Below are 15,420 nucleotides of genomic sequence, written 5' to 3'. Positions count from 1 at the left end.
CCCCAGCTGCCACAAAACATGTCTCTCTCTCCACAGCCACAGCAGGCACTGTGACCTTCCTACAGTTTGACTTCACCCCCAAAGGTGCACTCCTCCATTGTTTCCCAACTGCTGAATTCAGTGACACTTAGTCTCCAGCAAGAAAGCACAGAATTGTAGCACTTGTCCTTCTTTCATTGCCAGTCTCCACTCTACACCAGCAGTCTCCAGGATTTTTCAGGACACTTTCAGTGCGATCAGGCCAAGATGCACACTAAAGGCTAACAAATCTTATCTCCTTTCATACACATGCATGCATACTCTTCTTGTCCTTCCTCCATGGAGATTGGTTGCCTATAGGGGGTTACTCTCCTCTCAATAGCCTGGTTAGATAGACTAGGGCAGGCATGGACAAACCTGGCCCTCCAGATGTTTTGGGACTACAATTCCCATAATCCCTGACCACTGGTCCTGTTAGCTAGGGATGATGGGAGTTGTAGTCCCAAAACAGCAGGAGGGCCAAGTTTGGCCATGCCTGGATTAGGTTGAGAGATAGTGACTTGTCCAAGACCACCCAAGGAATTTAACAGCTAAATAAGAATTTGAGAGCTGGCACAGGTAACACCCACAGCATTCATTTAAAGCATATACAGTACACATCTACAACACATAGTCCCCCCCCCAAAAAAAAGAATTCTGGGAACTGTAGTTTACTCCTCACAGAGCTGAAATTTCCAGCACCCTTAACTTGAATGTTGGACTTGGAGCAGGAAGATCCTGGTCCAAATCTTCACTTGGCTATGATGAAGCTCACTGACCCACTCACATTCTCAGTTTTACCTATGGTACCTTTCAGAATTATTGTGAGGATAAACTGGGGCACAGCTTTCATGCTGTTACAAGTTCCTTGGAAGACAGGGGGATAAAAATGTTATACAGTCATACCTCATGTTATGTCCGCTTCATGTTACGTTCTTTCAGGTTACGTCCTGCGGCAACCTGGAAGTACCAGAAAGGGTTACTTCCGGGTTTCGCCGTTTGCACATGCGCAGAAGCGCAAAATGACATCACGCGCATGCGCAGAAGCGGCGAATCACGTGTGTGCAGATGCGCCACTGCGGGTTGCACTCTTTTCATGTTGCAAACGGGCCTCCGGAATGGATCCCATTCACAACCAGAGGTACCACTGTAAATAAATGTGAGTTCAGCTCTCCTTCAAGTCCAACATTCTCTCACTGCACCACTGTTGGATTTATCATGGTCAGTGACTCCACTACATTCTCACTCTTTCATTTTATTTCTAAAGAAAGAAAGAAACAGGGAATTCTAACCCCCACCCCGCAAAAAATCAGTGCAGTTTTGAAAGCAGTTGTTAAAACCAGTGATTAAAATCAGTTATTTTGAAAGGTTCAGTCTGCTATCTTTATTCAAATGGTGCTCAGCTGTGTCCAAACATAGATTAAAACTTACTTCTTGATCTCAGGAACCATGATGCAGAATTTGGTTACAATATCTTAAAAGAGGTGTCCAAATGCATGGTGAACTTTCCAAAATATATCGCATATTATATTTTATTATTGCAAACTGCTTTAGGGGTTGAAAAAATACAGATAAAAGTCATATCAATATTGCAATAAATAAATCCTGCATACACATATTTATTCTGCCTGCTTCATTTATAAAACTAAGAGTGGTTTTAGATGTAGGTGGAACATGAATGTGGATAGAACAGGAAATCCCAGTGACCCTAGACACAAGGACAGCTTCTGTCCAAGGATCAAATGCTGTTTCCAGACTGTTGCTTGCTGAGATTCAATCACTTACTGGCAGGTTCAGGTTACACAATTTAAGCTGATTTGAAGCTCTTGCATAACAAACCCTCTTCCTCTTGGAATCAGCCTTTTTACAAAAAGGGACGTGGATAGGAAAATTTCCATTTTATTTTTACCTCCTGCTAAATGCAGAAAAGCAATACCCTCAGTCATGGCCATAGCCAGGATTTATTTTAGGAGGTGGCAGGCTTTATGTTGGGGGGGGGGGCAGAACCAAGTTATCTGTGATGCAATTGGTCAGTTAGTTAGGTATTTTTACTTATTTACTTGATTTAGGGGGGCATCTGCCCCTCCCTGCACCCCCTGGCTACCCCCATGCCCTCGGTGGTGCTAAAGGGCTTCTTCACTGCTGGATGTAGTGGCCTCATGGGGCGGAAGCAAGAGACACCTGTGCTTCCTGGTCACCCCAATCATCAGTCATAGTCAAAGCAACTTTCAAATATATATCTCAAACTGGATAATGATGACAGCTTTTTTCTCTAGCTTGGTATTTTATGGTTCACTTAAAATGCATCTTTGGTTTATTGGATTTATGTGTAGAGATTGTATCAGTCTTGTATACAAGGCCAGAAAGATTACTAGCCTGGAGTTTTGGGGCTTTTTTTTAGTCTGAAAAGAGACTATTAGCCTTAGAGCCCTTTGTCAAACGAAAAGCGTGAACTGCAAATCTCAGATCAGGCATTTGATAGGCGAGATCACTAATAAACTGTTTAGGAGATTCCCTTGGGGGGAAAAAAAGAGGGAGAGAGAGAGAGAAGATGTGGATTGCTTTTACACGGAAATAGAAAAAAACTGTTGCAATTTCTTTTTGCAGCAGGCGACGCTTCTTTCCGGCTGTGCTTTGCGATGGTGGAGGACGTCAGTGCCGGGCTTGTGTGCAGTATGTTAGACCCTGAGGGCAGTGTAGAGCACAAAGCGGATCCCTCCTTCCCCAAAGTTTTTCTTATCCCCTTAGCCATGCTGATCGTCATAGGAGCGTTGCTCTTCTTAGCATTTTCCGCCACCGAACCGAAAGAGGACAGTTTTTACTCCTATAAAGTGGTGAACATCAGGGGCAAGCTAGTTTCCCTGGACAAATACAGAGGCTCGGTAAGTTTGCAAGGAGAGCTGCCTCTGCTGCTGCTGCCCCAGCTAACCAGCGAGTCACATCGGCATGCCTGCATGACGGACGGTGCGGGGGGAGATAATGCATCTTTTAACTGGCCTGACCGGTTTGGGAACGGTCTCGTTTGGGGCGCGTTGCCTGCGGATTGGCGCCCACGGCTCTGCTATAATCTCTATTAAAGCACCAGAAGTTTGCTGCAGTCAGGTCCCTTTTCTGCTTGTTCTTGCATGAGATGTTCCTTCCCCCCAGAGTATTCCGCGTATACGTGGCAGGCAGGCAAGACGCCTTTCATTCACTCGGAATCGCAGCGCCTACGTTATTTTCTGGCGATGCCACTTGTTGAAGCACCATCATCGGGATCCATGCGGGTTTCCCTCCTCTCTTCTAAAAATATGTACAGATTGTCATTGCAATATGTTCGCTGCCTTCTTAAGAAAACTTCATTTTGTTTAACTGGGTGGGAGAAAAAAACGGTGGGCGGGAGAGGCCCAGCGCTACAGAGGGATTCAACAGGAAACATCTAATTTGACATTTTATAACCCTGTCAAACTACCGCTGCTCTTTTAAATTTTAACATTGGTGTTATGTGATGCGGAGGGTTACTTGAAGAAGAGGCACTTAATTTATCTGTTACAGATATTAAAGATGCTATATATGTTCTTTTTCTAAAGGTCTGAACTAGGTTCTACTCAGAATAAACCCGCTGAAATTAATGACGCTAAGTTAGTCATGCCCATTCATTTAGGTGGGGCTACTCTGAGTATGATTCAACCCTTAAATTCATATTCTTGAAATGTGCTGCTTAACATAAGCAGTAATGTATATTTGCATCTCTATATATATATTTTTTAAAAAAACTGCAATGGAAGCTGAAAAGCCTATCTTTTTCTGCAATACTTAAAAAAACCCCTTTTCTAACACTCTCCAAGACTGCAGGGTGTAGTTCAGCCTTTGCCAACCTGGTGCCCTCCAGATGGTTTGAACAACTCCTATCAACCACAGTCAGGCTCTGTTGGCTAGGGATGATGGGAATTGTGGTCCAAAACATCTGAAGAGCACTAGACTAGGTTAGCTAAATCATTTCCTCCAGACTTCCCTCTTTCCCACCTCTGTCTATGCTGAAACAGTTTAGGTGGTCAGAACATATGGTCATCAATGTTCTGACAACTTGAACTATTGTATTTAGGTATAATTCTTCCCTTTTCTGGGTATAAACAACTGGTACTACATACAAATTGATTGCTTTAGTTTCATCCTCACATAGCTATTGCTCCCTATTTTCTTCACCCACACACCCTTGGACATTTCTGAAAGAGCAAAGTGTGAGGTGCTTGCAGTGGACACTAGATGGCAAACTTGATTCACAGTAATTTTGATATTGTAAGTACCGGTATATCAGCAGATACCGGTAATTGCTTTTGCTCTTACCTGCTGTCAGAAGCTAGAAAAGGTCCATTATGTCCTGAATTTAGGATGCTTCCAGACGGATTTAATCTTGCATCTTGGTTGCTGAGGTATCACAAATTGATTGTTGGTGACAGGTTTTTTTTAAATTACCCGATTTTCCTCTAAATGGGTAATTTTCAATTAAATGGACAAACTAATGCTGGAAATTATGGATACTGCAAAGAATGATCCCACTGGAAACTCCCTCTAACTCCTAGGGCTCTGAGACTCTGAGCTCTAAGGGACAGAATCAATCCATCTCACAGAGAAAAACTTGGGATTTCCCTTTCTGCCCTGGATGTATATACAGTACATTGTATATACAGCACAATTCAAAGTGTTGGTGCTGACCTTTAAAGCCCTAAACGGCCTTGGTCCAGTATATCTGAAGGAGTGTCTCCACCCCCATCGTTCTACCCGGACACTGAGGTCCAGCACCGAGGGCCTTCTGGCGGTTCCCTCACTGCAAGAAGCCAAGTTACAGGGAACCAGGCAGAGGGCCTTCTGGGTAGTCGCACCTTCCCTGTGGAACACCCTCCCACCAGATGTCAAAGAGAACAACTACCAGGCTTTTAGAAGACATCTGAAGGCAGCCCTGTTTCGGGAAGCTTTTAATGTTTGATGTATTATAGTATTTTAATATTCTTTTGGAAGCCGCCCAGAGTGGCTGGGGAGGCCCAGCCAGATGGGCGGGGTATAAATAATAAATTATTATTATTATTATTATTGTTCAGCATAACAAAGACACTACTAATTTGAACTGGAAATGTATCATCTAGAAACAGAGTGCTTTGCATAGGACATTGCACTTCTGCAAAACTCACTCCCACACTTGCATTCAGACACTGCCCACAATGTGTTCAGAAACTATATATATATCCCTTATCCCCCCGCCCCCCCACAACCCAAGGAAGCAAATGCACAAGAGAGCTTGTTATAGAAAAACTATTGAAAATACCTGGGAGGGTTTTTTAAATGCAGTGTTGACAAAGTCAGTCCTGTTTCTGGCTCAAGAGTGTTTATGCGTTCACACTGGCCTTACGAGCATGTCCAGACAAAACATTCTCATGCTCCTAGTCCAGCATTGTAGTCGGCCGTACCCAGATCCTAGAAAGTTATGATATATTGTGGCCATCTGGACACAGACTTCACTGACAAGCCTAGAGCCAGTGTGGTGTAGTGGTTTGAGTGTTGGACTAGGCCCTTGGTAGACCAGGGTTCAAATACCCACTCTCCCATGAAGCTCACAGGGCCAATCACAGTCTCTCAGCCTACCTCACAGAGTTGTTATGAGGATAAAACATGGAAGAAGAAAACCATGTAGTACGCTACCTTGAGCTCCATGGACAGGCATAGGCAAACTCCGACCCTCCAAATTTTTGGGACTACAATTCCCAGCATTCCTGACCACTGGTCCTGTCAGCTGGGGTGATGAGAATTGTAATCCAAACATCTGGAGGGCCGGAGTTTGCCTATGCCTGTCCTTGGAGGAAAGTTGGGATATAAATGCCAGTAGCCACAACTATAGAAGGCTTCATATTGGCAGGCTATTCCTAACTAACTCTGTGATGGATGTGGAACCTGTAGCCCTATGGATGTCCCCTCGCATCATCTCCAGCCATTGACTCTATTGATTAGGCTTACGGGAATTGGAGTCCAACATGTGCAGGGCCACAGGTCCCCTCCCTCTGCCCTTTGTGAAGAGATGCTCCCAGTCTGGGGATAGCAAAGCTAGGCTGAAAAGACAGAAGCTCTGGAATTTTTTGTGAGTTTTAAAAGAGAACAAAGAGGCCTGATATCATGCAGATAAATAAATTGCACCACACTGAGAGTAAAAAGCAGTTATTGCAAAGAAGTCATGGGTCACAACAAGGGTGGCACCGGGGGGGACCACCAGGGGGGCAATGAAGGAGCGAAGTATCTAGGTGGATCTCTCCAAGAACCTGATATCTGCATACATGGGACTCTCAGGAAGTTCTCAATTCAGCTGTTGTTCAGATCTAGATTTGCTTAGCTTCAGAGATGAAACTACATCTCATTGTAAATAGTACATTTATCAATGTCACGTTGGTCGCCTGAACGAGAAAATAAGTGTGTGTGAGAGAGAGACACACACACACACAAGAATGTTACTTGCACACATGTGTGCGCACACGCATACACATGAGTCCTGCAACAAGAATTTGCACTGCTGAGTACTCCAGTCAGTCCAGTTCATGAATCTTCATCCAGTTTTCTGTTCTCCCATGCCAATAGTCAGCCATCATTCCATGTCCACTGAGGATACTTTTTGGTCTATTTTAGTTTTTTTTCTCCCCCCCCCAAATATATTTTATACTTCAGAAAAATGTGGCAATTCCTAAGTCTGCTAATGCCTTCCTCTTCAGAACATTGAAAATAGAGGGAAATCTGTGTCATGATGACCTGCACTTCAAAATGTGCAACTACATTACTGCTAATTAACTCATACATTTGTGCCAAGGCTGCCTTAAGTGGGCCTGCTTGGGACTCCATAACAACCATGAAACTGTCTCTATTTGTCATTGACCTGATGCATAGAGCAGGGCATGTCTTCAATAAAACTCTTGCCCCAGGAGATGAAAGAGATAGGTCTGGAAAAGGAGGGCTGGAGAAATTCCGTTATCCTTCTCAGACCATTTCCTGGTGAGGTTTGGTCCCAGGGCAGGTGTATTCTCCTACAGGGGTAGGGACCCATCAGAATGGTCTGCCCTCAGAGATGTATGGAATCCATGGAATTTCTGAATGCTCTATAGGGAATTTTCTGCAGATAGGGCTGGGGTTCTAGTTGTTGCCGTAGTATAACAATATGTATCAGACAGTCAACAAAATCATTACAGTGGTACCTCGGGTTACATACGCTTCAGGTTACAGACTCTGCTAATCCAGAAAGTGTTTCAGGTTAAGAACTTTGCTTCAGGATGAGACCAGAAATCGTGCTCTGGCGGCGTGACAGCAGCAGGAGGCCCCATTAGCTAAAGTGGTACCTCAGGTTAAGAACAGTTTCAGGTTAAGTACGGACCTCTGGAACGATTTAAGTACTTAACCTAAGGTACCACTGTACTGAGTGACCTCTCTGGGGTTGTTGTAGATAGCTCAGTGAAGATGTTGACCCAGTGTGTGGTAGCTGTGAAAAAGGCTAATTCTCTGCTGGGGATCATTAGGAAAGAAATTAAAAATAAACTGCTGGTATCGTAATGCTGTTCTATAAATCTATGGTGCAACTGTGTTTGGAATACTGTGTACAGTTTTGGCCACCTCACCTTAAAAAGGATATCATAGAGTTTGAAAAGGTTCAGAAAAGGACAAGCAAAATACCAAGGGAATAGAATGAGCCCCCTGTGAAGAAAGCTTGCAGCATTTTGGAGTTTTTAGTTTAAAAAAAGGAAAACAAGAAGTGGCATGGCAGATATTTATAAAATTATGCACAACGTGGAGAACGTGGATCAACAAAGGTTTATCTTCCTCTCTCTTAACACTATAACTTGTGGACACTGAATGAAGCTGAATGTTGTAGGACAAACAAAAAGCACTTCTTTATGCAGCACGTAATCAGACTATGAAATTCGTTCCTACAAGAGGTTGCCATAGCCACCAACTCAGATGGCTTTAAAAGAGGATTAAAGAAATTCATGGAGGCCAAGGCCAGGTTGTGTGAAGGACCTACCTGTTCACTGAGATCTGCAGAGGCTCTCCTGCTGAAATCAATATTGCAGCAATCTGGGAGAGGGCCTTATCTGTTGTGGCACCCAGCTTATGGAATCACCTCCCCTCTGAAGCAAAGCAAGCAGCAACAGGGATGAGTTTTCAATGCCTGCTGAAGGTTCATTTGTTTATCTGGGCATTATCTGGTCATTAATGCCAAGTCTGTAGCTAGGTCTGGCTTACTGTGGGCATTGTTGCAAATATTGGTTGCTGTATTTTAATGTTTGAATTTTAGTGAGGATGTATTTATAGTGCTATGAATTGCCCTGGGTTTTTTTTTAAATGCAGGGATCTATATCTATCATCTGTCCAGCTATCTATCTAATAAATGAAGGAAATAATATGTCTCCTTCTCATTGTTATTTTCCCTTTAGGTAGCCTTAGTTGTCAATGTTGCAAGTGAGTGTGGCTATACAGACAGCCACTACAAAGCCCTTCAACAGCTGCAGAGAGAACTTGGCTCATATCATTTTAACGTGCTGGCATTCCCTTGTAATCAATTTGGACTTCAAGAACCAGGCACCAACAAAGAAATTGAGAGTTTTGCCAGGAAAACATATGGAGTCACCTTTCCCATGTTCAGCAAGATAGCAGTCAAGGGCACCGGGGCAAATCCAGCCTTCAAATATTTAATTGGTGAGTACAGCAGGCATTCTAAAGCGGCTGACATTGAATCTGTTTTGCCCCCAAAGTCATAGATGATTTATGATAGCAAGCGGTGCCATTTCAGATGGGGGGGGGGGAGCGGCAGGGAGGTTGGCAATATTCAGCAAGGTGTAAGGGCTAGTTCTTCAATTCAGTCAAGGTTAAATGGTGAAAAGGCAATCTCTTTCTAGAGCATCTGTTGTGATTATGTTCTATCCTCTTTTTTTCTATCTCCCAGGAACTCAATAGGAATGACAGGAATTCAGTTGAGGTTTAGTTGCCTTGTCTTTCAAATCAAAGTAGTACAAAAACATTCAAATCACAGATGTGTGCCTCCTCTACAGGTTCCACTTAAACTTTTCCAGATATCGTTTGTGCAGTCTTTTGAATGTAAGCAACAGTTGGAGCTTATGCCTCCTGGACTGTGTCCGGATGAACAACTGTTTATTGAACATTTATCCAGATTTATTTACAGGGAGGTTAGACAACAGTGCATCCCACACTTTCCCCATCACTTTCCTTATTGCAAAAAAGTCCAGTCATTTGGGGAAGTGGATTTATTGCACAGGACTTCCCAATCAACTATAACTGAGCAACCTGGATTGGTTGGTATGTGACTGAATCTCACCCAAGAATAGCGACAGTCTGAAAGCGCCCCTACAAAAATGAGAATTATAAGATGAGGAAACTCATCCTGCCTCTAGCCTTCTACCAGAAGCAGAATGACTGAAAGAATTGCTAAGTGATCTCTTCAGCTCAACAGAAAGCAGGATGAGAGAAATCCAGAGATTCCCTAGAAGAAGGCTGATAGCTTGTACCCAGAGAAAGGGTTTGCATGCTCCAGCTCCTGATTATTCGCAGAAGCAGTCAATGAAAATAAAGTTTTGGGCATTAAGGATAAAAATACTAAACCTCAGCATCGTGTCCCACAAGGTTTTCTCTGAGGGAAAGCAGCAATACAAGAGGAAGGGTGGATAAGCCCTTATAGCAGATCAACACCATACATTTAATACATATCCATGATTTCCCTCAAATAATCCTGGGAACTATTGTTTGTTGAAGATGTTGGATCATGTGCTTTGGAAGCCATGTGATTTAAATCACATCCTCACAGGGGCAAGACAGTTTGATCATATTACACTGATCTTGGCTCAACTGCACTGGCTGCCAATTAGTTTCCAGGGCTAATTCAAAGTGCTGGTTTTGACCTAGAAAGCCTTAAATGGCTCACAACCACAATACCTTAAGGACCGCCTCTCACCATATAAATCTACCTGGACCCTGAAATCATATTCTGGGGCCCTTCTTCATGTGCCTCCTCCACGAGAAGTCCAGAGGGTGGCAACACAAGAAAGGGCCTTTTCTGCAACAGCTCCCCATTTGTGGAATGCTCTCTCTAGGGAGGTTCAGCTGGCACCATATACCATCATCTGCCAGGTGAAGACATTCCTCTTTAACCATGCCTTTGGCTGATTGACACGATGCCCTTTTAAATGTGTTTGTGGAAGAGGGGATTATTGATTTGTTTTTGCTCTTATTTTTATGTATTTATTTTGTTTTTTTACATATATAGTAATTTTATGTTGTGAACTGCCCTGTGACCTACGGGTATAGAGCAGTATACATAATAATAATAAGAAAGTAGATTGGATGTTCTTTAAATGTGTGGTGTGCCCATAGTTTTTCCAAAGATTTTGCTTAGCCTATATTTTTGTTTTGCTTAACTTCTGCATTGATTTTGACAATCAAATCCATCTTTAGTATCTTTTTTCTTTATAACTGAATAATAATCAAATTATATGTCATTTCCCCTTCCTATGTAGATTCCACTGGTGAGGAGCCAACCTGGAATTTCTGGAAATACCTTGTAGATCCAAATGGGAAAACGGTCAAGGCTTGGGACTCTACTGTCACTATTGAGGAAATAAAACCTCACATCACTGAACTTGTGAGGAATATCATCCTGAAGAAAAAAGATGAACTGTGATTACACCCATACCCACACCCACACACCCCACTAATTCTTGAACCTCTGATTATAATTTGGACCACTATTTTCACTCTTCTCATTCCTAAAAGAAAATGTAATTTTAAAAAATTGTCAATATGAATTCCATCAACATGAGTTACCTCCATCCTCCAAGTACAATACTGTATTTTATTTTTTGGTCTTGCATTCAATCCATTATTCAACCCAGAAGGAACTGGTTCTCTTCTCAGGGGAAACACACCAAAGGTCTGGGGTTTATTTCCCATTTCAAGTCACTTGTCACTTATTGATTGTGGTGAGGTGAAGAACAGATTTGGATCTCTCTGTAGGCAAATAACCTCAGCACTCTAGGATTTCCTAGAGAAATATTACTAATAGCTACCCTATCATGAACTTGTTCAGGGAAGTTTTTAATCTGTGATATTTTATTGTATCTTTGGTTTTTATGGAAGCCGCCCAGAGTGGCTGGGGAAACCCAGCCAGATGGGCGGGGTACAAATAATAAATTATTATTATTATTATTGTTCATCAAGGGCAATTATGAAATGCAACCCAGAACAGGTATAATAGATCTTAACCTGTGTGTGGTTTTAAGATGCAGTTTTTATGCTGAGAAACAAGAGCACATTGACACTATCTGTATTTGCTTGCACTCACACCAGTCACATTCCTTTATCCCTGAGAATCCATACACTAGGATGGATCTAAGAATCCTGTGACTGTAGTTCTATTCAATGAAAATGAGATTTTTCCTGCAAATTATTATTATTTTTGTGAATGGAAGGAAACATTTGGACCCATTAATCCCAAACTGTTGCATTCCTGTGTTCTGTCTGTTGTCATTCAGCATTTTGCATGTGCTGATTTATTGTGATTTAAAAAAATAATAATAATAAGCAACTTCCTTTCAATTGCCGCAAAGTCCTCTTAGGTGTGAACTGAAATTTAGCATTGTTAGAGCAGAGGTGTGGTTGGTGATGTTCTTGATGGCATGTGTTTTTGGTTTCCTACCTTTCTGGCCCTCTCAATTTCCAGAGGCATCTACCCTTAAAAAAATCATTACTGAAACTGACAAAAGATTTCAATCATCTTTGCCTCTTGCCTTGATAAGCCTGGTGAAACAGAAACTTTGCAGATGTTCGAAAAGCTTTCTCAGCTGTGCACACCTACATCAGAGAACAACTTAAGGCTTTCACCCCACTTACACAGGGAGTCTTAGAAAGGGTTGTGAGTTTCACCAAGTTTCTCCAGATTCAGCATGGGATGGGTAGGTGCCACTGAAAGAGCTGCTTCCCCTTCACATAGAACAGGTAACCAACCTGGTGGCATCTGAATGTTGAGGCCTACAGCTTGCCTCGTCCCTCACCATTAGTCATGCTAACTGTGACTGAGGGGAATTGAAGTTCACAACATCTGGAAGCCTCCAAACTGGCTTCCCATGGGATACAAAATAGGTAATGCTCAAACAGTGAATTAGAGCTCACATAGGGCTTTAAAAATATTTTTGTTGTTCTCTGGAAGCATCCATAGATTTCCTTCAGTTGTAATTCATGTTGTTGGAATTTAGTGACTTGACTCAGAAAAGGAAGTACATACTGTATGTCAGTTTATAACCACTGGTGAAAGGAATGGAGAATTTTTGTTGACTGAACCAGAATAAAAGGAGATTCCTACATCATTTTAACAGATGTTTGCGAACTTCCATACATTACACACAGTTTGCTTGAATGTGATCCATTAGAATCTTAAAAGAATCAAGCACCTTGAAGAGAGGGACCAAGTTTTTTCATAATAGCTTGGCCCATAATAACTTGTTGCCTAGTAACAGAGTTGAAAGTGACCATTATTCATTGATCCTGCTGATTAATACTTTGGACACTCCTCCCTTACTCCCTCCACAAAATATTATAGAGGGCACCCAAATTGGTGAAAGACAAATTTGCAACCTGCCTACTCTCTTCTATAACTGAATTACTTGTCAGGAACCCTTTGTCAGTGGACCCTGCTATTTTACAATTTTACCCTTTTGAATAAGCCCCCCTCTCAAAATAAAAGACATACAATAGGTTCCCACCAAGCGGGATGATCCTCCTGCAACACCCTAGTCTGTCAACCTGTAGGGGGCATCTCTGAGCTCTGTTTCCCAGGAGCCCATCTCTAGGAAGGGAGCTTTACACCTGTGTTCCCAAAGCCCCAAACACCAAATCTTACACAATGATCAGTAGAAAATGGCAATGTAGCTCAGGTGTGTTGTCACGGCATATGTTACTTACAGTTAAAACCACTCAAATGTATCACCTGTGATTTATAGAAGAAGAAGAGTTTGGATTTGATATCCCGCTTTATCACTACCCTAAGGAGTCTCAAAGCGGCTAACAATCTCCTTTTCCTTCCTCCCCCACAACAAACACTCTGTGAGGTGAGTGGGGCTGAGAGACTTCAGAGAAGTGTGACTAGCCCAAGCAGCTGCATGTGGAGGAGCGGGGAAGCGAACCTGGTTCACCAGATTACAAGTCTACTGCTCTTAACCACTACACCACACTGGCTCTCATCTCATAGCCTAATCTGGATGGTGATACATCCCTCACACAGACTCTGAATGGCTGACCTGACTTGCTTACAGACAGCTCCCCCAACTTAAAAAGTGCTGCTCACAGGCAACCAGTAGCACCCTAGCCTGTTTTGCCACCTGAGGCAAAACGGTAAGGATGCCGCCCCCCCTCCACTTCAGCCCTGCCTCACCATCTCATGGGGGGGGGGCGTGCAGCAGCAGCTTCCGGTGAGATCTTAGGGAGCTCTCACAAGAGTTCTATGAGATCATGCAATATCTCACCGGAAGCTGCCACAGCTTCCCTGGCAGCAGCAGGGCTGGGTGTCCATGGGAGTACTGGCTCATGGGATTCTGCCGCCTGAGGCAGCTACTTCAGTCCACTTCATGCCAGCAACTACAGGCTATGTAACAGAGAGACAGACACAAGGACCCTGTGGCAGACCCAGCTGCTAACTCACCATGCCAACTCTTACAGGACCTAATGGCGTCACCTACAACATCAGGGGTTCATTAACCTTCTCACCTTCAAATACAATAGATTTTTATTTATAAGGTATTCCTAATGTCCAATAACAAGATGAAAGTCAACCAGGTCTGTATGTTGAGCACGCTGCGTTATGGAAGTGAGTTGTGGGCAACTTACAACCATCAGGAACATGCTGAAATCCCTTGCAGACAAACACGGAGCCTGGAGACAGGCAGAGGAGAAATGACCACTGGAAGAAGCACAGAGAGAGAAAAACCCCAAGGTGCATCTGCAGCAGCAAAACTGGATGCCTTCATCAGTGGCGTAGCGTGGGTTGTCAGCACCCGGGCCAAGGCAAGTAATTTGCGCCCCCTAACCCGTGGATTTGTGCCCCCTAACCCTTGGATTTGCGCCCCCTAACCCTAACCCCCAGATGTTGCGCCCGGTGCGGCCGGCCCCCCCTGCACCCCCCACGCTATGCCATTGGCCTTCATCTGTCCCAGCTGCAACAAAACAGGTCTCTCCCACATTGGCCTCTACAGCCACAGCAGGCGCTGCAGCTTTCTAACAGCTTAACCTCACCTGCAAAGGCGTACTCCTCCAGTCTCCCAAGACAGATGGAAGCCAACAACAACAACCACCACCCTCTCACAAAACATCAAGGCAGTGTTCAACAATGTAAAAATCTTTAAATGCAACACAAAACAATCACTAAAATGGCGGGCTGCTCAATAAAACTTTTAAGCTCCATAAGGACTATTGGCATAAAAGGTCTTCAAGAAATGCAAATTAAAAGTGAGGATACCTGCTGCATCTGTGCTGGAAGTGTGTTCCACAGCATGGGTCCAGTGACACTAAATACTCGACTTCAGCAATGCTTATTTAGAAGTACATCACTGCAAACAATGCACAAAGTAAGCAAGCTGAAACAGTTTCATTTCCCCCCTGCTGTTTTTCTTATGTTTTTGCCTGGTACTCATCATGAAGTAGGCAAAAGGGCACGAGGGAGCTATTGAGTTGGTGTAAATTTGAATATAGATAGCAATAATGGAAATCACTTCCTGCTTTTAGCACGAATCTTTCACCTACATACTATACTTATATCTCAGTCTAAAGGTGAAAGGCTTCTCATTATCCACAGCAACTCATGCTTCTCCCTTTTCTCTCATTTTAAATTCCTGATGCATCTGTCTTCTTGGTATATATTAGGACATAGCAAGCTCCACCCCCTTTATCAGGATGCTCTTGGAAGAGATCACACGGCTGTCTCTCAAAAGAACTCCAGATCCACCATTGCGCTAACCAGAGATTTTCACTGCATTGCCAAAGCTGTGCGGTCTCGTACAGATTCTGTTTCACCTTTGACAAGTCCTAAATCTTAAGGCACCCCAGCTCAATTTGGGATTGGTCTGAATGAATCTGGTGCACACCCTTAGAATCCACTACTATTGCCAGCAGAGGAGAAACATGGTACTGTTATTTGGGCACCAATGGGTCTTTCATGGCTTCTGTTTTGCTCATTCAGTTGTTCAAAATAGGCTCTAATGGAGGGTTAGTTAAGGTTTCTCAGCAGCACAGCTTCTTACAAGACAGTTCCTTTTCTAGACATTCCGGAGACTAAAAGTAGAGAGTCTTTTTTGTGAAAAGCCACTCAACAATAACACATGGCAAAATGCACAAAAG

At 43.2% G+C, this 15,420-nt stretch overlaps 1 protein-coding gene across 1 annotated transcript; it reads left to right on the top strand.

Annotated features, from left to right (window-relative positions):
- Positions 1-2,642: 2,642 nt before the first annotated feature.
- On the top strand, positions 2,643-12,404 carry GPX7 (glutathione peroxidase 7). The gene is made up of 3 exons (XM_028733474.2): positions 2,643-2,900; positions 8,460-8,721; positions 10,554-12,404. Exons 1-3 carry the CDS (start codon positions 2,658-2,660, stop codon positions 10,715-10,717), a joined length of 669 nt encoding a protein of 222 aa, XP_028589307.1. The 5' UTR covers positions 2,643-2,657; the 3' UTR covers positions 10,718-12,404.
- Positions 12,405-15,420: the final 3,016 nt, after the last annotated feature.

Source organism: Podarcis muralis, chromosome 5 (assembly GCF_964188315.1).
Source record: "Podarcis muralis chromosome 5, rPodMur119.hap1.1, whole genome shotgun sequence".
Classification (NCBI taxonomy): Eukaryota; Metazoa; Chordata; class Lepidosauria; order Squamata; family Lacertidae; genus Podarcis; species Podarcis muralis.
Note: the sequence above shows the minus strand (reverse complement) of the source record. Positions and strands in the feature narration are given on the sequence as shown.